The following is a 23,922-nucleotide window of genomic DNA, read 5'->3' as shown; positions in this document are numbered from 1 at the left end:
AATTTTGCATTTTCTTGATTACTGCCATTTAGACTGCCTTAATTTTAGCCTCGATACTGCTCGTAATGGACTTCCTGCCATTAAAAGCATCCTAAAATGGCATTGGATTTTTTTGTGCTACAGCATCACAGTGTTGACTTGTGCTCCTAGTCTCTTATCGCTCAAACATTTCCCCCTTGACAACATTCCTTTTGATTTGCGCTGTGCATGGTACTACAAATTACATCTAACTAGTGCTGAATGGTCCTGGCTGCAAGGACTATTTAATTCCAGGTACTGAAACTACCATTTTTTTAAAAGGAATGGATGTTTTAAATAAGGGTGCTAATCAAGTAAAGCTGTTCAATTAATTAACTGTCTTGCTTTTAACTGATTAACAGACACATGGTAGAAGAGGCAAAGGAAGCTGGAAAAACAAAGTCAGCTTGACATTGAATTTCTAGGGGAAAAAAATTTACTCCGGGGTTGGGGAGAGGGTCTAAGGGCTGCATCCTTGGCTGACCCCTGGGGTGCAGGGGGGTGGGGAGAAGGGTAAAAAACTGGGTAGGGGAAGGAGCTGAAACCAATTGGGCAATGGAAGGAGGAAGTTGGATGAAAACCCTCCCTGAGAAATCTGCCCCTTCCCCAACCAGGGTGATGGACAGGAGAGAAGGTGGTGTCAAGATGAGAGAGAAAAACTGGTAGACAGTCCACTGCTGGCTTTGGCTGGCTCACTGCCAGCGTGTGACCACAGACAGATAACCTCCAAGGGAATTTGGTCCTCAATAGGAAAAGAGAGAAAAGAATAAAGGTTCTGCATGTACACCTCAGAGATCCTGTTCTTTTTCTGAGAGGGACATCCATTCCACAAGTCCTCTTCCTCAATCTGTTGGGAGGAGATACTCCAGAAGCAAACACTCAGAGCAGCCGATGAGTGGACAAAGAGACTGTCCCCCTGAAGTTTAATGGATATAACTTTGTTTTCCTTTCCCCAAGCCATCAAGTTTAAAGATCCTGGCAGAAGGAAGGTGGCTGGAAGGCCATCAACTTTGGGGTAGCAGGGGTGGGATAATTTCTCAAGCCCTTGTGCTGCCTGTCAGATCTCCTGGCCAGTCACTGTCCACTGTTACCTACCCCTCTGGAAAGGAGGATTGATACGGCTAACACATGAATTAACTGCCTGGTTCTACATATTTCACATCCTAATACCACATCCTGTCAACAATTCTCTCCATCTGTGATCTAGCTCAGTGGCGTAGCGTGGGGGGTGCAGGGGGGGCCGGCCGCACCGGGCGCAACATCTGGGGGGGCCCGCCGCCTCCGGAGTCGCCGAAGAGCCTCAGGCGCAGGCTGTAGCAGAGCCCCATGTCTCGCGGAACCGACGAGCTGTGCGCGCATCCGGGCTGAAGGCGTCCGGCAGGCAGCGGCTCTCAGCGCTCGCCGCGGTCCCCGCGCATCAGGGCCACGGAGGGCGCGCCAGGCAGCCCCTCCTCACAGCCCTGCTGCTGCTGCTGCAGCTGCTGGGCCATGTTGCATTTTTCTCGCCTCTCTGCCCTCATCCTCCTCCGGGCAAGCGGCGTCGTTTGGGCGGCAGCGCCAGCGGCAACTCGCCTCAGATCACCTGACACGGACCTGCCGCCGCCGTCGCTGTGGCTACCTTACCGTAAATACCCCAGCCCAGGCAGCAGCAAGAAGAAGCTGGCAGCGGCGGCAGGTTAGGGGCACAAATTACTTGCCTTGTCCCGGGTTAGGGGGCGCAAATTACTTGCCTTGCCCCAGGTTAGGGGGCGCAAATTACGTGCCTTGCCCCGGGTGCTGACAACCCACGCTACACCGCTGATCTAGCCCATAAGAAGAGGTTGTAGCTCTCTGGTGCGGCTCTCCTAAAGAATCGCTTAATGTTTGCACTGGAGAAGAAGAGGCTCAAGAGCTCTTTGCTTATGTCTCCATTTTGGAGAAAACGGTTGAGGGACATGGTGGTGCATGTAGAATGGAGGGGCTGGAACTCCTTGAGATCAGGGGTTATGTTGGGGCCCAAATGGGAAGACCTGGGGTATGGCTTCATGCATTGAAGGAATTGCTTGCAACATACATTGCACTTTAATTTTCAAGTTTTGCTCCATCCAGTCATGCAGGTCTTGAGAACAGTAACGACACATCCTGAATTTTGAATATATTAGTAGAAAAATTCTCCTCCTGTGCAGTGAAGCTTATCTTCACTTTTACAGAGATCATCTCTACATTAACAGGTCACAGTTGACTACTGTTCTTCAATTTACAAGACAAAATGCTCAAGCACTGGGGTATTTTAAAAAGCACAAAAAACCTCAGCAGGTTTTCCAATTTCAGAACCATCAAGCAGTTACCAACTTTCAGGCATTATTAATCATGGTTGTCACTGTAAGACACTATGAACTCCATCTATTTTCTTTTAATAAAGCACTTGGTGCTAAACATGTAACCTTAAGCAAACTGAAAGAACAAAATCAAGTTAAAGCATAATTTTCAGCTATGGATTCAAATAAAATTTCAGGGGTCCCAAGAGCTGTACTGTATTCAGAAGTCAGAGCAAAAAGCGTTCCCAAACGGACACTTGAGCGAGCGTGGTGTAGTGGTTAAGAGCGGTAGTCTTGTAATCTGGTGAACTGGGTTCGCTTCCCCGCTCCTCTACATGCATCTGCTGGGTGACCTTGGGCCAGTCACACTTCTCTGATGTCTCTCAGCCTCACTCACCTCACAGTGTTTGTTGTGGGGGAGGAAGGGAAAGGAGAATGTTAGCCGCTTTGAGACTCCTTAAGGGGAGTGAAAGGTGGGATATCAGGTCCAAACTCCTCCTCTTCTTCTTTGGATCTGCGCAGCCAGTTTCCTCTGTATCACTGTATCATTTTGCAGTACAAACTTCTACAGCCGAGATGCAGAATCAGAAGCCCAAATGAAATTATCTCTGTCCCTCAAGATTGCCCTCCCCAGGGATGCTCACTCTTCCTGCCCTCTCCTGAAATGCTTCTGCTCGGACTGACACATGTCCTTGAATTGGAGGTGTCAACCCAGAAGCTGCTCACCCAAGCGCACTGGCTAGCTTCCTGGCAGCTGTCACTTGCTCACTGGAAGAGGGGAAGGGATGGAGAGGCAGCCCTGGGAGCCCTGCCCCAATGCCCACCAGTGAGCTTTTCATCTCAACTAATTTCAAGAGTCGGAGGAGAGTAGGTAGGAGTGGGTGGGTCTGTTTTAAGGCGCAATCCAGTTTTCTCCCTCAAGAATTCTGCAAGTGGGGGCCTCCGAAAACTGAAAGTGAAATCTTCCTCTTAGTGCAAAAAAAGGGAAAGATTTCAAATAACTATTGTGATATGTGTAAATCAATGGCTGGCTGTCGGCATACATCTGTCTCTAGAGACAATGGAGTGCGCTTCCGCAGGTGCAGTCAAACTGCTTGCGTTAGCAGCACCTTTCTGGAGTGCAAGCCTGGGCAGCGTGTCTGGACCTCTTAGACTGCCCAGACAAGGCTTTCTTGGCTTCCCTGATGTGGTCCAAAGGGAAGCAGAGCAGCGTTGGTCGTATAGTGGGGAGCATAGCTGCCTTCCAAAGGGAATCCAGTTGGCACCAGCTCGGCTGCAGGAGCTGTAGGTGCCATCTAACTGCATTAGGGACTCCACTCTGGATTGCTGTAGGGTTTACTCCTTAGGCTGCCGGGGGGGGGGGTGGCGTTTTTGAGGAGGGGAGTCAGCTCCTCCCTGCTCCTCTCCCCCACCTCCCAACACCTTGGCCAAGGGGTGCACACTGAGCTCCTGCAGGAACACAATGGCCTCAGAAAAAATCTTCCCTCTGGTGTAGTCGGTTTGAAGTAAAAGGGGCAAATTGATGGAGACTGATACAACATGTTTATCTACCTATAGATCTTGTAATGGAAAATATATGGTAATTATGTTATGGAACTGCCAGCTAGAAATGTCATGGGTGAATGGAGGTGGGGAATGAGAAGAGTAATTTGGTTATTATGGTATGAAGGTATTGGGTATGAAGAAGCACATACACCCCCCCAAAAGGGTCATTTTTTTTAATATATCAAAGAGAAGGATTTTTAGCAAGCCCATTGATTTTGCTCCTCCCCCTCCCCTGAAATGGTACCCCTAAGAAAGAAGATGGTAGGCGACAGGAACATAGGAGGCTGTGTTATTCTGAGTCTGGCTGTTGGCCCACCTAGCTCAGTTTGGCCTGCACTGACTGTCCATGTTTCTCCATGTTTTCAGAGAGGGGACATTTCCAGCACTACCTGAAGAAGCCTGTAGAAGATTACCTTCTGCATGCAAAGCGGGTGGTCTACAGCCGGTTTTCCTCTCTTTTAAAGGTACGTATAAAATTTCCAGACATCTGCACTGCTATGAAAGACTAGCTCTATGGCAATTTTTGAACTATTTTCTTGTTTTTTCCAGAGTCCTAAGCTGAGAGCCTATTTTAAAGTTTTTATGAGCCCCGTGTGGATGATGATGAGTCCTCAGTAGGAGCACATAGCACAAGATTTGATTGGGACCCCAATTTGACGTTTTGGAAAACAGACTACTTTGAGCCAAGGCACTTTGTAGGATGTTCGATTCAGCTTGGGTCTGCTTCATCCCCTCCCCCTTTACTATAGGGAAATTTAATTAACTTTACCCCCTTTTGAAAGAAGCACTGCAAGTCCATACACATGCATTCCTTTTATGCCAGCACAGCTGCTGCCTGGCATACACAAAAGTAGTGTGGCAATGCCTGTTCAGGGTAAGAGAGGGTTTTAAGTATTATCTCCTGTACATGGGGGTGCCAATATGAGATTGTTGCATTTTCTTGAAGGTTCACGTATAAGAGGTCAGATGAAGCGTGACATTCACACTCCGCTCTTCCTATGTTGGGACAGCGCTTTGAATGTTTAAATGTAGCAGCCATCATGACCACTGGATGTGCTGATGAGGAAAAAAGCAAATACGAGGCCTCAACAGCAGGATTCATAACCCAAAAGAATTTGAGAATTGATGCTCACAGGCCTACCTTTTAATTAGGATACATGAGTTTGAAAACCGTGCCAACAAAGACTACAAATTTGGGTTAAGAAGTCATTGCCTTTCGACAGTTTTTCCTTTGTGCCAGCTGCTGAGAGGGGGGTGAGGAGCCAAGAGATGAGGCCCAGTAACAGATGGTGGGGAAATAACCATCTCCAGCTCTGTTCTTTTTTTGTTTCCAGTTTATACAAAGTTTCTAACAGTGCGATCTACTCAGAAGCCCCATTGAGCCCAGTGAAGTTTACTCCCCAGGTTATAGGATTGAAGGCAACATACGGAAAACTTGGCAGAGCAACTTGAAAACTGCTCTGTGGGTGGGTGGGATTAGGTTCTCTTGTAACACTGTGGTCAGCTAGCGCACGCGAGAGAGAGAAACAGATTGCCTGCTTAAAGTTCTGTCTGCATGAAATCCAATTCCAATGTGCAGAAAAGTCTATTTATTGGAAGCCCCCTACAGGTATTCAAAGGACAATATTAGGCCCTCGGTTTATGTGGAGAGGATTATGTATTTTCACTTTTGCTTACCATTGAGTGCAATGCTGCTTTTAAAGTTCTATTCAATTGTTATAACTGAATATTGAATATTTGCAGTAAGGTGAATAAGATCATATATATATTAAAAAGCTTTAAAGATTTGAGATTGTATCCTGCAAAAGCATTCAGCAAATATAGGTTGCTACAAGACCTTTGACAGTTAATTTACAACTTGTACTTTGTGGCATTGCAGTTGATCCTAATACAATGGTACCTTGGGATGTGAACAGGATCCGTTCCAGAGTCCCGTTTGCATCCTGAATAGAATGTAAGACGCAACGGCGTGTCTGCGCGTGCCGCATTTCGCTGCTTCTGTTCATGCGCAATGTCATTTTGAGCGTCTGCGCATGCGCAAGCGGCGAAACCCGGAAGTAACGTGCTCCATTACTTCCGGGTTGCCATGGAGCGCAACCCGAAAGCGCTCAACCTGAAGCACATTCAACCTGAGGTATGACTGTAAAGGTATTGCCCTACCAGCATGGTTCTTTTTATATGCTACCCATGTGTCTAGTGGCACAGAACCCACCACCAAATTGTCCCCCTACGTAAGATCTGAAGAGGCTCTTGCAAACTTGTCCCATTAACAAGACACATCATTGTTCATTTGCTTTTTTACTCATTTCTTCACATGCCCAAACAAAATGGATATTTAAAAGCACTTTATGGATTAACTGGATCATTCCTGACCACATTTTGCCTCCGAGACATAACACTTGGGAGATTTCACTGAAATAAATACATGACGTCATTGTAATGGGATATGTCATTCATACAGATTGTTTGACAAGAACCCCTGGATCTTGGATTCCTGCCCACAGCACTAATCTTGAAGAGGTGGCTGGCAAGATGCAATGAAAACAGTTGCACTGAAACAGGCCTCAAGTCTAACTCAAATCTCCTTGCCTTCCGAAATGTAAAGAGGTATGCAATGGTTACATTTGAAATAAGCGTTCTAAGTTCACTATATGGGCCTAGATTGGGCAAAAAACTTACTCTGATTTAGCTTGTAGCTGGGAATCAGGCCTAGAACACTATTGCAAGGTATGACTAGAAATTCATCTTGGGGAACAGAATCCAGGAAATGCCATCTTTATCTCACCAGGATGAAAGGAAAAGTATCTTAGCTTGTGCCCCTATTTTATGCTCTCTATTGTTAGCTTTGCAGTTAACAAGAGTTATGACTTATTATTTATTATTATTATTTATTGAATTTATATACCACCCTATACCCAGAGGTCTCAGGGCGGTTCATATACTTAACAAGGTAAACATTTACTAGCTGTCTTGCTTTCCAACGAGGCTTGCTTTCAAATAGGTGTGCCCAGGATTGCAGTGATATTCTGCTGTATTATTAATAATAATAATAATTAGATTTATATACCACCCTTCATCATAAGATCTCAGGGCGGTTCACAGAATAAAGTACAGGATAAAAACAAGTAAATAATTAAAACAAAACAGCAAAACAATAACCCCAACTCCCCACAGACACATTTAAAAGGCTGTAGAGTATTAATTAGCCAAAGACCTGGTTGAAGAGGAACGTTTTCTCCTGGTGCCTAAAAATGTATGATGAAGGTGCCAGTCAAACCTCTCTGGGGAGAGCATTCCACAAACGGGAAGCCACTAACAGAGAAGGCTGTTTCTTGTGTATCCTTGCACGGGTTGAGAGTGCTAAACAGAAAAAAGTCTCACGTCTCGATACAGTTTTGCAGTGCAGAAGCTTTGTGAGATGCATGGCCAAAAGTTCTGGATTATGCTCAGAGGTTGTACAAAACAGTTTCAATTAAAGTATGCATCTCCCCCCCCCCATAATATTTATGATGTTTCATACAAATACAACACATACTATAAAACCAATGAAACAAAAATAAAAGAGAAAAAAGAAATCAAACAAATATAATGAATAGTAACAAAAGATATAACAACAAACACATAGACAATAAAAATTAATTAATTAAACTTCCAACCTCATAAACATATTGCTTGACTTCCTCTAATCTCTTCCATCTGAATTTCCTTGTAACTAAATGTAGTTTTCCAATATCATTATTCAGAAAACAATCTTCCGATTATAATCGAATTTCTTAACTTTTCTTAACATTCTATATCTCATTTATTTATTTAAATCCTAACTTAAACCTAGGCCTATTTAGTACTTTCAAGTAACTTCTAATCTTTAATATTACAATATTTATTCAAATAGTCTTTAAATTTCTTCCAATCTTCTTGGTATTCCTCTTCTTTCTGATCACGGATTCTCCCAGTGAGACCAGCTAGCTCCATAAAGTCCATCATCTTCATCTGCCATTCTTCCACAGTTGGTAATTCTTATGTTTTCCACTTTTTGGCTATTAAAATTCGAGCAGCAGTTGTGGCATACAAAAATACCTTTACATCTTTCTTGGGCAGTTCAAAACCTAATATTCCAAGGAAGAAGGCCTCTGGTTTCTTAAAGTATGCATCTTTTTCAGGAAACATGTATTTCAGCATGAAAATTTTGATTTAAGAGGATACTTAAATTGGACTTTTGGGCAGTAAAAGCATTCTTTATAATGATGGTAATGAAGAGGAATGCACAATTTGCCAAGGCAGATAGATTTAGATCATTGGGGTAGGGGACAATCCATCCTTGGGGAAAAATGGGCAGTCCCCTCATGTACCAGAGTGATAATGATGTTTCTTCTTGCCAAAGTCTCATTTTTACCTAGTTTTGTAGAAGGGAGGAATGAAAGCATCTATCTATTGCTAGGTGACTTGAGAACATAATTTCCTGTTCTTTAAACCTGACAAACTGGCTAGGCTGCATACAGCTTCAGCGATGTGGTGGGGGGGGGGGGGAGGAAGAGAGCAACCGTGCAAGGATTCTATGGGAGCTTAAATAATTAGTCCTACACCCTTTCCAAACAGAGTCCAGCTGTTATTTCCCTTTTGTTCTAGAAACTGTGAGCTGACATTCTTTGTGGGTGAAGTGTGGAATTATTCTCTCCCCCCATCCCTGCTATTTCTTACAGTGCTAAAGCACTTACAGGACAAGTGAAGAATATACTCTGACAACTGTTAAAAAAAAATGTAGCTGTTAACAGATCATTCATGTATAAGCGCAAAATCTTTTTTCATATCATGGTAAATTAAATAAGAGCTGGGTAGAAGAACCCCGGGATGCGTCTGTTTCAGTCTTTTACAGTAAAATAATACATCTGCAGACACTTCAGCGTTGGAGACTTGCATAATTTCCCCAGCCATGAATATCATGGGTTTTGGATGTATTGCACAATGTATAAAGAGAACAGTTAGTGAGTGGATAGTGTATAACCCAGCAGCTCACCCTAGTGCACAGACAATTTTAAAATAATAAAAATATTAATAATGAAGGCAGCAGAAAATTTTGAAGACTAATGCATTGTAATGTAAAATAAACTTAGGTGTCCTACTGACAAGAATCGGAGTTCTTTCCATTGTATTTCAGTAGCTTTGCAGGCAGTATGACCCCTTTATAACCTCGCAACCTGGCCCCTAAAATTTGCCTATCTAAATTCCAACAGCTGATATAACGAAAGCACCCAGCTCCCACAGGTTTTCTATAGTCTAATGTGCCCTCGGTTTCTACCACAGGCATGTCAAATTGTGTCGGATTATGAACTCCATAAAGCTGCCCAACTATCAGTTCTGGGTACTGGTTAGAGAAACGCTCACAAGCACACATGCTCTTATGAAATCACAGGGAAGTTGAGTTATTATGCTTTTTTATTTCCAGTGAAACCAAAGTATACTACTGCTGTGGTCACAGAACGTCTTCACATTTGATGCAAATATGAAAGAGCTATGTACAAAGTAATCAAGTGGCACTATTTTTCAACAAAAAGAAACAACCCAAGCCTCAATTATTATATAATGTAAAACAGGTTATATGCATAACATCCGTAAGCTCCAACTGCACTGCAGTTGCATTACCTTGAACACAAGTGCCACATTAATAATGATCATTCCTTAAGACAAATTTAATATAAGCATTAGACATTAACAGCGACATGTTTTACTGAGGAAAACTAGTGCAAGCCTTTACTCCTTTTAGTCTGATAATTCTAGCTCTAAATGGTTTCTAAACCACTTAGAAAGGTCATACATTCTCTTTCTAAACTAGTATACTTTAAAGTGTTTTTAATATATATTTATATTTATATATATATACTTACATATAAACCAATTTCACATTGTAATTAAACAGGAGAAATTTACAGTAAAATTTGATGGTTCAAACTCTCTTTTCAGATGTTCGTTTTATTGTGTTCCTGATGTACTGTGGACTGAAGGAGTAGAATCATGATCAGGCAGGAAGGTAACTGTGGGAATAGATGTCTCTGGAAGCACAGGCGCAAGCACATGGCGGCATACAGGACACGTTCCGGACTGGATGAAAGAAAAGGCCATCGATCAGTTACAATGCAGCTACAAGAATTCCAGGTACGCAAGAATGCCAAAATGCAACACCTCAAATAAACGTAGATTTGCGGGTGTGAACCATGAGTGAGTGAAGCAGCCTGTTTACTAACCTAAGACCACAGTCTTAGGTGTCATGCCAATTTCAGAGAAATTTCTCTGGAATAAGCAAATTGGGAGACTGCCTTTAGTAGAGGTAGTGAAACATCGAAATGTGGTATTACTTGTGTTCAGTATTTTAAGAAGGTTCTTATCACTAGATTAGATTTTTTTGTTTAAAGTACACTACTATGTGAAATTGAATTTAGCTTTCTGAAATGAATTTTGCCTAATTTTGCACTCACTACCCTCCCCTCCCCCTGGACTAGTGTCTTGATGAGGGCAGGTTACCGTATTTTTCGCTCCATAGGACACACTTTTTCCCCTCCAAAAATGAAGGGGAAATGTGTGTGCGTCCTATGGTGCGAATGCAGGCTTTCGCTGAAGCCTGGAGAGCGAGAGGCATCGGTGCGCACCGACCCCTCTCACTCTCCAGGATTCAGGAAACTATCCGCAAGCCTTGCAAGCCCGGCGGGAGTTCCCGCTGGGCGCGCGAGGCTTGGGGCGGCAGCCTGTTGCCCGAAGCGCAGGGAGCCCTCCGGAGGGCTCCCCGTACTTGGGCGAGTGTCTGCAAGCCTTGCGCGCCCGACGGGAGGTCCCGCCGGGTGCACGAGGCTTGGGGCGGCAGCCTGCGAAGGAGAGGCACTGCGCAGAGAGAGAGAGAGAGAGAGAGAGAGAGAAGGCGCAGCGCCCCTTGAGCAACGCGCCTGTCCAGCGAAGCCGAAGGAGGAACAGAAGGGTCTCCTTCTGTTCCTTCTCCAGGTTCGCTGAAGGGCGATGCCCCTTCTCCCTCTCTGCGCAGCACCTCTCCTGTGAAGGAGGGGCGCTGGGCAGAGAGAGAGAAGGCGCAGTGCCCCTTCAGCGACGCGTCTGTCCTGGCTTCTGCTTTAGCCCTGCACAGCCTCTTTGGGCAGGGGGAGCCTTCATCCCACTGCCCTGAAGAGGCTTGGTGCGGTTACCCCAGAAGCCAGAACAGCCACACGGTATCCCGGAAGCCAGATCCCTCTTGCTGTTCTGGCTTCTGGGGTTCAGAATAATTTTTTCTTGTTTTCCACCTCCCAAAACTAGGTGCGCCCTATGGTGCGAAAAATACGTTAAGTTAACACTTGTTGCCCCAGCAAATGTTGAAATCTCAGGAATTTGTTAGGGTCAAACCACAAATAGAATGTAGTCAAATTTTCCAATATAAAAGGCCTAAAACATTACTAAAACAATATTGCTAACTTGTGTTTCACTGTAATCAAACTTTATAGTAAAGCTGTGAAATTTGCAAATATTCCAAAAACTTTGGGGGTGATAGTCTGGGATCTACTCGTAGGTCTCTGAGTAACTTGCTGTAGACCAGCAAGGACTGCTGATTCCCAACTGTTTAACAATAGCAAACACACCCACACCCACACCCTACTTCCCCACCTTAATTAGGCTGCTGAAAGAAAGAAAGCTAACCAGGAGTGAACTTGTGTGTGGAAGGACTGTTACTTAGGTTCAGTTCAGCTACTGAAAACAAATGCCTAGGATCGAATTGAACTGATCTTTATATTCTTTCAATACTAAGTTGAAGTATGACAATCACCACCAGCAGAGCTTTTCTGCCTTTAAACACAAGAACAATTGGATCTCTAGTCAATGAAGCATTTAAAAAATAATTAACATGGCACTGAACATATTCATGTAAATAGACTGGTTAAAACATTTATGTAGTTATACATTTAAATTTAACTTCAAAAAAGAGCATTATTATGACTGTATGTTTGTTTGGCATCTTCACAAAGTACAACTGAAAGCAAGTAGGGAAAAAGCCATGTCCACTGAGTGTAGTCAATGTTTCACAGAAATTGCGAGTTTTAAAGGAATTTGTTACATTTCAATGCAAATACACACCTTTTGCAACCAAAGTGTTATGCAGGGCTTATGAAAGAAGTGATGACATGGAAGTTCTGTTACAATTTCTTCTTTGATATACTCACTGCAGCAGATAGCACAGCACTGCTCCTGACCTACAGCTTAGGGAAACAAAGTACATATCAGCCTGCACTTTCAAAACCTAGGAGATCTCAAAGATTAAGGTGGCACAATTAGAAATATAAGCCTTCTAAGCATAAAGCTTTTGAAACTGGCCTCTAGTTCTAATTGCAGGTCAGATTCTGCCATTGCAAAAGAAAAAAGAAAAAAACCACAGGCCACCATTATTTTAATCACAAGTTGTCTTGTGACCCGAGTTGTCTCATTTATGCTTACCATTGTGATCTTCTGTTATAATAATCTGTGGCAGACAGTCTATGCTCTCCTTACTAGCTGGTGGATGGGCCTGCTCAACATCAATTGCGAGGGACTCTAAATGTGCCAGAGCGGTCTAAAAAGATGCATAAGAAGCCATTTCTGTTATGCATAAGACAGATATAATTTATTCCTTTAAAAAAATTCATTTAAAAGGGTTGCATGAAGCTCAACAACTGTAGAAAAGGATGGGTACAAATTGACATGCTTCTACATTTCCCCTCAGAAATGCTAAATTGATATAATACGTATGAGAGATCTGGTTGTAAATATTAATCTCTGAGAATTAATTAAAGAATAAAATTTACTCCTTGATGAACATGAATCTATATTACTAAAGTGGATGAACCATCTGTCATCTTTTACTTCAGCAGGGGAGAGCGGTCCAAGCTTGATTGCCTTAGTAACAGCAGGGCCCTTTCATGGATTAGTCTCTCATTTCAACCAATCACAGTTGTTACCAGTTCAATTTTCAGTTGCAACAGTGGTTTGCATAGTTTAATGCTGCTATGGAGCAGGTTATTAAGTCATGCTTCTAAAACATACGCTTCCCTCTTTGTGCCTTGCCCTAGGCAGCTACATCTTCCTTTGCCATAACTTTGCTATGCTGTCCTTCTCCCCAAAATGGACTGTCCATGGTGCTCAGGGGGGGAAGCAGTGGTTACATGCAGTATAATCTCTTAGGAAAATGGAAACCAGATGCCATGTGCTGGTTTGCACATACAGAATGAGCTGTAGATAGGTGATCAGGTGGTTCGATTGGGCTGCAGAATTAGGAACTTGCCTGTGGCGCCATATACTTTGAAGATGCCTTTGTTCAATATTACATCAAGATATTGTCTAAAAATTGAGAAACTCACCCACACAAGGGCTATTATTATTTAAACAAGATTTCGTATGTAAACTTCATTGGGTATGTGGCCAAGATAACCAAAACCCCTTTCCAAAACCACAAGAATGCAGTACATTTTTGCTCTGGGGTCTAACTGCTTAGACTACATCCATATTTCCAATTAAGTTCTGATTGATTATGCATGGTCATTTTGGTGAACAGATGCCAAATTTCACCTTCCACACTGCGTCACAGTGCTTAGTGAAAAGGTCCATAAATTTACATTACTTCCCCAGAAAAATACTAGAATGGCATTATTATTCATCATTTACAAAGAACTTTGCAGTTCTTCAATAAAAAATACATCACAGGAATATCTAAATCTATATATTCTTTTAATACATTAATATTTATTCCATTAGACTACTTGCTGTTGTTTTAACTTAATATATTTTAAAAGGGAAACTGTTAGAAAGTCTGAGAGAAAATATGTTCACTTACTCAGGAAATCAAAACAAATAGTACTTTGAATTTATATTGTGCATTTTGAGTGCTCAAAATGCTCCACATACATGTCTTCTGCACTCCCAACAACAGCTATGTAGGGCAGGCCAAGCTCTTTATATTGTAGATATGGGGCTGAGAGGATATTGTGTGGCCCACAGCTTCTTAGTGAGTTAAAGGCTAACCAAATAAGCTTTTGGAGCAACACCACTAGTGTTATGTTAAGCATACAACTCTAGTATTCAGATTTGTGCCAAACATGGTTTGGTTATTTGTTCTCAGGAAGATTAACAACTGCAGCAATGGACCTATGTTGTGCTTTCATAATCCTGTTGGCCACTTAAGGTAAGCTGTACTAAAAACTGCTTGATACAGGTTTTAAGAAGCTTTAAACACTTCTCTTGATGAATTTTTTCCGCAAAACACATTTGCAACCACATTCATTTGTGCATCTGCCTTTTTGCTTTTGGGTGTTTCTATGGCTGTTATTGATCCCCCCCCCTTTTGCATTATTGAATGGGTATCACCGAATTTGGTGCACAAGTGTCGTGAATCACAGGTGTTTCTGAAACCTAGGGCAGCTGACAATTGTGTCCCCCAGGAGTGCAAGGCTTGCGGGCGGCAGCCTGCAGTGCGGAACACAGGGCACCCTCCGAAGGACGCCCTGTGCTTCGCGCCGGTGTCGGCAAGCCTTGCGCACCCGGGGGATCTCCCCCCGGGAGCGCAAGGCTTGCAGGCGGCAGCCTGCAGCGCGGAGCACCCTCCGGAGGACGCCCCGTGCTTCGCGCAGGTGTTGGCAAGCCTTGCGCACCCGGGGGATCTCCCCCCGGGTGCGGAAGGCTTGCGGGTAGCAGCCTGCAGCGCGGAGCAGGGGGCGCCCTCCGGAGGACACCCCGTGCTTCATGCAGGTGTCCGCAGTCTGCCGCCCGGCGCGTGGGGCACCCTTTAGCAGAGCACCCCTCGCGCCGGGCAGACATCCGCAGCGTAGGGAGCCCCGCGGGAGTTCCCGCAGGGCTCCCCAAGCTGCAGATAGCAGCCTGCCGCCCGGCGCGCAAGGCGCCCTGAAGCAGAGCACCCCTCATGCCGGGCAGACATCGGCCAGCCCCACATGCTCGGGGGACAGCGGGGAGGCACAGCGCCACCATCCCACTGTTCCCCAACCTGGTTTTGGGGGGGAAATAAAGGGAAAAAAATTTTCTTTATTCCCCCCCCCAAAAAAACTAGGTGCATCCTATGGGACGGAGCGTCCTATGGGACGAAAAATACGGTAAGTTATAATAAACATTTGCTTACTTTTCTCTTTATAACTGCTTTGCAACACAATTTCAGTATTTAGTTTAAGTCAGTAGTTCCCCAACTTTTTCCCCTATGGACCACTTGAAAATTGCTGAAGTTCTTGACAGACCACTTAAATCATTTTCCTGTCCATTGTAGCAACCGTAATTCCACAGAATTCAAATCATAATACAATAAAATGAAATGAAATGAATGAATGAATAAATGCACAATTCAAATCAATACAAGTATTCAGTGTGATGGATGTGACGTCTCCCATCTTCAACCACAAATTCATATATTTGCCACAGACTATCTGAATGAAGTTTGTGATCTCCTGGTATAGGACATGCATCACACACTTTCAACATAAAACACATCAGCAGGGCACCAGAACTATATTTAACTTAGATAAAAGTTCTGTTGATGAGGGTAAAATACACCCAATACCATTTCTAGATAACATAGGAATGTAAGAAGTATTCAAAAGTATTCAAAGAAGCTAAATAAATATAAGTAAATAAATAAATAAATCCACAGCCAAAACTGCCACAAAATGACAAGTACCAATTATGGTATGGCATCAACATTTTACATTGTGCCTTTTCCAGGAAATTAGACTACCTGCGACTCCAAATCTTACATGCAAAGGCTCTTGTGCACTGTAATGTTCTTGGAAAGGTCACTGAATCTTACAGGAAGGCAATGACTCACTGAATCAGAAGAAAATAGAAAATAAAAATGCTGGCGCTCTGCCATATTAAGTACATCATCTACATAGATGGAATGGAGGCAATCAGAAATTACAAGTACCTGTGGACACTGGTAAGTCATTTATATGAACATGCTTGTTATTTGAATAGATTCACATTCCCCCACCCCGCACCTTGGATAAAAAGCCCGCAGGAGCCGCACATCCTTTAAAGAGCGTGCCGCTCTTGGGGGCTTTTCCCCGAGGAGGGAGAAGGGACTGGCTGGCAGCGTCAGTCCCTTCTCCCTCCTTGTAGAAAACCCTGCAGGAGCTGCGCGCTCCTTAAAGGGTGCGCGGCATCTGTGGGCTTTGGCAGGAGGTGGGGAATACTCCCAGAGCTTGTCGGGGCTGACGGGGGAAGGCCGGGCTTTCCCCTCCAGCTCCAAGAAGCTCTGGGAGAAGCGGACAGGCTGTGTGCAGCCTGTCCGCTTCTCTTTGGGGCTGGAGGGGGAAACTCGGGCTTCCTCCGCCAGCCCCGACAAGTTCCTGAGCAGCTCTGGGGTAGTGGGATGCGGAGGCTTCGCGGGCTACCCCAGAAGCCAGAACAGCTAGAGAGAGTGCTGCGCAGCGCTCCCTCTAGCTGTTTTAGCTTCTGCCTTAGGGGCGCAAAGCAGTGATGGGCTGCCCTTCTCCCTCCTCGGGAAAAAGCCCCCAAGAGCCACACACACACTCCACACAGCTTGTGAAAGGGAGCGCTGAGCAGAGCCTGGGATGCATACAAGCTCTGCTCAGCACTCCTTTTAAATAATAGTTTTTTTCTTGAATTCCCCCTCTAAAAACTAGATGCGCCTTATGGAGCGAAAAATACGGTAGTTTAGTGATGAAGAGGAGTAAAGCATTTTTTTAAAATGTGCACCCCCAAACTAAAGTAGCTAAGGAGTGAAATTTCAAAACATTCCAGTTCCTATGTAAACTAATGGCTGTTTCTGCTGCAGTTATTTTAGCTATAATGTTAAATTCTTACACAGCTCCTCTCTGATAAAGAAATACTAAGCATGTTATTTAAATGCAGCACATAGAAAAGGAATCTTTGTTTAAAGGTGTTGAAATAAATATATTGACAAAGGAATAAAACATTCAACTGAAACAGAGTAGTGTTGACTAGTATATTTTTGCCACTTGAAAACAACTTCTCCAAGCTACTCAAGAGTACAGTGTTTTAAAGGAATTCACCTAAATGTTGATAACACAATGCTCAAAGTCAGTTCTGAATTTCCCTCTTAGAACAAAGTTCAAGAAACTGAACTATCTTCTAAAAAGAGTTGTTAGAATCACAATTTTTTCTCTTTTTATAGGATATGAAATAAGACATTGAAAGAAATACACAGAAGTCTTTGGTAAAAGGACAAATGGCTTGTTTTTAAATCAAATAAAATGGAGAACTCATTTATTAATAAGGAATCACACAACTTATTTTTATACACAATGAAATCCTGTGAGACCAAAGCAAGACAGAACACATGCATATACTACCCACACACATACATAGGCACACAAACTCTCTTTTTTTCTGTGTAAAAAGTTACTGACATGTACTTTGAAATGTATAATTTATTCAACTGAAGTTGGGAATGCAACTTTCATTTATGATACTGTAATAACAATTACATATTAAAATATCACTATCCTATTTTTAAAGAATATTAAGTATATTTAAAACTATTGTTGATTTCTGCGGTCCCTCAACATGTAATAAAGATTGTATGTGTAAACAAAAAAAAGTTTGCCATTATTCTACGAAAGAAAATATCAAAAATGTCTAAGGAAATGAGTACCAGCATGTGATACCTTAGGGCAACTGCCAGGGTCCACCACAACTGCTGCCAAGTTCTTGCTACCAATGCTACCAATAAGCCTGTCCCAGGTAGCATGCTGGTAGCAACACCAACAAGGGACTTGTCATACTTCCCTGAGCTTACTGGTGCCCTGATGTTTAGGAAAGGTAGTGTGGTACAGTGGTTAGTATTAGAGACAAAGTTCAAATCCATAAATAAATATTTTCTGTAATCTACGGGTATGGTCTCTCATCCCTCAACGTAAGTTATGCTTCAAAAAGTTCATAGAAACTGAAGGTCTAAACTCCAAGAAATTAGTTTTCTCCTAGCCAGTATTATATATAACTGACTGAAGTTCATCCCATTTTACTAAATGGAAAACCTACATCTCGACAGCTTTTCCAATTATGCATTCAGAAGTCAAAGTGCTTCCCCCCCACTTCAGACATTAGCCAGAAAAATGTGTTTTCCATTTATTCATGAACTCAACAGGGAAAGCACAGAACTATCTAGCATCTTGGGGGAGGAGAAGAAAAGGTGGGGAAAGCAGGGGGGAAAAGGATGTACAGGATAATTTCAGCAGTGACAGGCACAATGATTTATTTATTTGAATATTCAGCAGACCTGAGCCAAAAAGCTCAGGACTGGTACATTTGCAACCTTGATGCTCTTTGCTCTACCCTCTACCACTGCATTTCTCCAGTAGTTGACCACATGTCCAAATTCTGAATCTACATTTTTGAAAACCTCAATCTGCACTATTTATTTAGACCACTAAACACTGCTATTTTAATAACGCAACAACATACAACTCAGGCAATTCCTAATTTAATTTTACTGAGAGAATCCAAAAGGCAACTGACAAAAATGTCAATAAAGTGGCATTAATAGCAGAGCATGCAGACCTAATTGCAGGAAATCCAGGGAACATGTGACTATATTACAGATTAGTATTATATGCATTACAATTGTATGTATTATATGCTCCCTATGCTGTTCAAGGGGTTGTGACAGAATTCTCTAGTTCAAACATATCCAAAATACTTTCCCAGGCTATAATGGAAAAGATCCAAGAAACTATCAGGTTCACAATTGTTACAACAGGTGGCTGAAATATTGTTAGCCCAAATAAATAGAACTGGGTTTAGTTTTGGGAGGAGGACTTTTCAACCTTCCTTGTTCACTAAAAAGCAAAGGTTTATTACATTTCTCATTACGTTAAGATTCCAAGTGTTCAATGACCTCTATGATCTCTAAACTTGGATCTAAATTACTTGTGATCATATGGCCTGTTTTGGTAGTTATCCCAATAATATGTAGTTATTTCAAAAACTAACTTAGGAAATAGCTGAATTTACCCACATCCGAAAGCCTGAAACTGATCTCCTACATAATACTGAACTTAAATACAGGACAAACTAGAGAAACTGTTATACTCAAGAGCAGGTGCCAAAAAATTGATACCAAGGGCTATCTCTGTATACTCTGATAATACTTTGGTAATATTAAAGGATGAGCCACACTACTTTATCTACACTCCACCCCAAGGCAGGTGAGGCAGGGACCTTGTGACATGATGCTGACCTCCAGAGGTGTCCCGAATGCTTGCAAAGCACAATGCAACTGCATGGAAATCTTTCATCTTCCTATCCAGCTCCTAAATCAGGGAGAGCCCTTGCCCTTCTCTATGTTCTATAGAAGAACTACACCTCTTTCCAAAGTAGCAATAACAAACAGCTTGGACCAGCTTGGCTTTAAAAATATACAAACAAACAAACATTTAACTTAAAGAAGAAACCAATGAGTGGTTTGGATCAGATGTCACAGTACTGCTGAACCTGGGGAAGGTGGCCAGTCCCTTAAATGGGAGACTAATGGCAGCCATGTGTAAGATGCTATACAATATAAATATTTAAAAAAAAAAACAAAACAAAAAAACCTTGGCTGGATCTAGACACGTCAAAGAAGTGATTCAGTTAAACACATTGTAAACTCATACAGGGAAATCCGGTAGGGAAAGACAGGACTCCATGGCACCATCTGGTGCCAAAGTGTTATATCGCATATACAACACATATAAAACGCTTTTTCTTTACCAACCTAGCTGAGTCCCTTGACTTAAACCAGGGGGAGTATATAAACACATTCCCATGCTACAAGGATGAATGAACAAAACTGAAATAACTGAGACATCCATCCAGCAACATATACATTATAAATAGAAATATTGCCAATGTTTTAACATTGCATTTAAGACAATGCAGTACGCTCAATGCTCATATAGCACACACTGAACAGCAAAATCCTGTTTTAATCAGAGCAAAATCAAAGGGCAGAATAAAGCTTATGCAGATATCTTTATACTCCCTTTCCTCAATTCCTTACACCATTTGCAGCCCACCTCCTGAGGGCTGAGCCTTCCCCCCCCCCCCATTTTTTGGGGGTAGGGGCTGGGCCCCTCCAATGTTCAAAAAACTATGTTCGGCCTCCACTGTCACAGCCACTGTGCCTAGGAATACCAATTGCTTGGAGTCACTGTGGGGACAGTGCTAATGCACTCAGGTGCTTCTTGTGGGCTTCCTCACAGATGCAATAAATATGAAAAAGCCTAATCCACAGTGGATGTTCGCGCTAATACAAATGTAGCTGAGCTATGTTTTCCCTCAGTTTAACTAATCTTAAAATGAAAACTTAGAAAAGTATTGAATTACCTCCATGGCCTGTGCCAGTCGTTCTTCCAGGGCCATATATGTAAGGAACTGGGGATCCACATACGAAATGGCTTGAGCAACACCCAAGCCATCACCAAATTCATCAAGCAGCCTAGGGGAAAAGCAGGATTTATGTTCTCAATTGCAATTAGATACCATATTCCCCCCTGCCCCTCAAAAAAGTAGGCTGTTACAAGGGGCTGCATACATGTGCTTCTCATGTTCCAGAACTTCAGATAGTAAGTTCTCAGTCTAAAAAACGAGCCACACAAAGAAACCTGCTGCTGCTGCTGCCAAGATATACAACCATTCAACAGGCTTGGCCTGGTGATCTCAGAAGATGCATGCAACACAAAATCAACCTGATTAGCAGTACTTTCAATACGGTACCTTAATAGCCAAAATTTCTTTTCTTTGAGTCAAAAAGTGTTGGCTCTTTTAGGGTGACTATAGTTCCTCTGGGAGGAATAAGTGAAAATGTAGTCTCCAGGGCTGAGCTTTAAGAGGTTTTTCTTGGATTTTTCTTTTAAGTTGTGCTAATGAACACTTAGGTGGGAAATATATTTTTTTTAAAAAATTAAAAATTGTCCAGTAGCACCTTAGAGACCAACTAAGTTTGTTCTGGGTATAAGCTTTTGTGTGCATAAGCATGCACACTTCAGAGTTGGTCTCTAAGGTGCTACTGGATAACTTTTAACCCCCCCCCCCCCGACTGCATCAGACCAACATGATTACCTACCTGAAACAAAAATATCTGCAGCTACAGGATTTTTACTATGGTAATCCGTTAGTGAGTGGCAGACCAAATATTCCCCCTTTGCACAATTGGCCTTGCCAGTAAGTCCCCCATGTATGCCAAGGAAACAGGTGGCATGTGAGGTCAATCCTTAGCAATTGCCCAACATGCTAACAGGCCTTCCTTTTTGACATGGACATACAGTGTATAAGCATGACTTGCCTCATTATATATACCGGTATATCTAAATTTTATTACGGTCTCAGACCAGTTTTACATCCATACTAAATGAGCATAAAACACAGTAGAATTAAGTTTGGATTAACCCTCCCCTCCCTTCATCATGCAACTCTCCAAACCCCCTCCCTCAACCCCACACATTTTAATTTGCACAGAGGAAGGAGGGAAATCGCAGTGCTAGATAGCAATTGGGGAGCTAGCAGAACCTCTCTCTATGTTGAATTTGATTCAGAGGCCCACCAGATGCTGAGACCCAATGTTCATAATACATTTCAGTAGTTAAGTTAACCTGTTACAGCAGCACGGAATGCTTACTATGCCATTTCTCAGTTGATTTTAATGCAGGCAACATGTGAGTGGCGAATGTCTCAAATAAGCACCAGCACATAAGTAAAGTACCTCCATTCTACGTCTAGATCTTCACTCATACTGGAATCATCTTCCAGATTGTTGTTTCCATCCAACATGAAAAAGCCAGGATGCACAAAATGGCTCACTTGGTCATTTTCCTCATCGCTGCTGCTTTCAATTTCTTCATGATACTGCAACCAAGGAATTTCGCCGTCCTCTAGGGTAGTCTGTTCCCTTTATACAAAAATGAGAAAAGCTATACAAAATGAAAGTAAAACTACATGTAAGCAAGTGTACAGAGTGTGCTCTTCATTGGTGAATGCTCATATTATGTCCAGCTGCTAGCAAACAAAACCTAGGCAGCAATTTTCCATAGAAAGCAGCACATCCTATTAAGTAACGATTCAACAGCAATAGCTAAAATACCATTATTTCTATTCTAAAAATTGAGAGGGAGTAAGTATATACATATGAATAATAAAGATCTAATGTCTGCATAAACTGCTCTGGTGATGTGAGCCAAAGTCCTAGCACATTGTGCAGGGAAGATATCACCCTACTACTCTCTTTGTCAAGTCCATTCATGAATCTATAGTTGAATTTTGTATTCTCCTACTGCTATAGCACAACGATGACAATTTAACATGTTTTTAGAAGTTTTTTTAATTAAAAAATACTTTTAAATGTTTTTACTTCATTTTTAATTGTTTTATTACTTTGGTGGTTGCTGTCCAGGGCTCTCATGGGAGGAAGGGCAGAATATAAATTTACTAAATGAATATTTTTTTAAAAAAACCTTCACTGTGTTTATTGAACGTTCATCCTTGCATAATTACTGACTGATACTGTTTCCCCCATTTTATAAACAGAATACAAGACAAAGGTTTTATTGTAACTGAAAATTAGCGATCTTGCTCTGGAGAGGAATAAATCTGCCATCTTCACAAATTGCAAATCATGAAGGTAGGCTGTAATTGGATCATTTGGAAGGCAGATAGTCAGAGAAGTGAGTAGGAAAAGTTAAAGCAGCTGGCTAATAACAAGAGCAGAGGAATTTCTTAATCAGAGCTGTGATTTCTAGCTACAGTGGTGCCTCGCAAGAAGAAAAGAATCCATTCCGCGAGTCTCTTCGTCTTGCGGTTTTTTCGTCTTGCGAAGCAAGCCCATTAGCGACTTAGCGGATTAGCACTATTAGCGGCTTAGTGGATCAGTGGCTTAGCGGATCAGTTGATAAGCGGTTTAGCGGATCAGCTGATAAGCGGCTTAGCGGATCAGCTGATAAGCGGCTTAGAAAAAGGGGGGGAGGGAAAAAAACCCCGCAGGAACTCGCAAGACATTTTCGTCTTGCAAAGCAAGCCCATAGGAAATTCGTTTTGCGAAGCACCTCCAAAACGGAAAACCCTTTCGTCTAGCGGGTTTTCCGTCTTGCGAGGCGTTCGTCTTGCGGGGCACCACTGTATATTAAATTTATTTTTCATAAATATTGATAGTAGTCAGAAAATATCCCTTTTGGAATTGAGGCTGGATAGTTCAGCTGGTTAGAGCATGGTGCTGATAATGCCAGGGTTTCAGGTTCAATTCCCATATAGGACAGCGCATAGCCCTGCATTGCAGGGGGTTGGACTAGATGATCCTCAGGGTCCCTTCCAACTCTACAAATCTATGCTTCTATGAATTGTGGAAGTTGAAACATCCACTAAGAACATTATTATAGTAAAAAGCAAATTATATAGTACAAAAGGAGCGAACCTGCACAAAGTAATGCACTTATGATTAGGACACTAAATGGGTACATCTTTTTTCACCTTTTCTACTGACCCACTGCACAAGGAATGAGCCTCAAACTCCTGAGAATCTGGCACCGTGTGTTAGAATGAGGAGGCAGACCAGTGACTCAATCAGCACTACACAAGTGGCTACGCATCTCTACTACTTGTACTGAGTGACTGTGGAGGGCCTTAGTAGAACTATTACCTGCTCTTTGTAGAGTTCCTGCTCTTGATCCTTCTGTGTGAAAAGACAATGACACATTGTGGGCTTATACAACCCTGCATCTAATAGTGTGCCTTCACTGATGAAAAACTCTTTGATTCAGCACAGGCTTCCATTAGCGAAAAGAGAGGGGAGAGCATTTTCACATATTCTTCCTTCCCTCTGCAGCAACCTGCACACACTCAGGGACTGTAGGAGAAAGCAGGAGTTTGTGAAAATCACTTTCCTCTCACCTTTTAACTCACAGAAGTCTCCACTGGATCAAAAAGTCTTCTGTCAGCAAAGAAATACAATTAGATATAACCCTTTGCTTCCCCATCTGTCTTAACACAAAACAAAACAACCCAAGCTCTGTGTGTGTTTCCCTTAGCTTGAAATGTGAAGCTTGAGCAA

At 42.6% G+C, this 23,922-nt stretch overlaps 1 protein-coding gene across 8 annotated transcripts in view; it reads right to left on the bottom strand.

The window, feature by feature from the left end:
- Positions 1 to 9,275: 9,275 nt before the first annotated feature.
- PJA2 (praja ring finger ubiquitin ligase 2) overlaps positions 9,276 to 23,922 on the bottom strand; it is a 40,817-nt gene continuing 26,170 nt past the window's right edge. For all 8 annotated transcript variants that reach the window (XM_083702315.1, XM_083702313.1, XM_083702319.1 and 5 more), the window contains 5 exons: positions 21,586 to 21,771; positions 20,211 to 20,322; positions 12,324 to 12,438; positions 11,967 to 12,088; positions 9,276 to 9,956 (listed from right to left, as the gene is read on the bottom strand). In XM_083702315.1, the coding sequence (XP_083558441.1) occupies positions 9,828 to 9,956; positions 11,967 to 12,088; positions 12,324 to 12,438; positions 20,211 to 20,322; positions 21,586 to 21,771 (664 nt within the window). In that variant the 3' untranslated portion in view covers positions 9,276 to 9,827. The remainder of the gene's footprint in view (positions 9,957 to 11,966; positions 12,089 to 12,323; positions 12,439 to 20,210; positions 20,323 to 21,585; positions 21,772 to 23,922) is intronic.

This window comes from Podarcis gaigeae (assembly GCF_964106915.1).
Source record: "Podarcis gaigeae genome assembly, chromosome: 11".
Classification (NCBI taxonomy): Eukaryota; Metazoa; Chordata; class Lepidosauria; order Squamata; family Lacertidae; genus Podarcis; species Podarcis gaigeae.
This window is presented reverse-complemented; position numbering and strand designations above follow the sequence as displayed.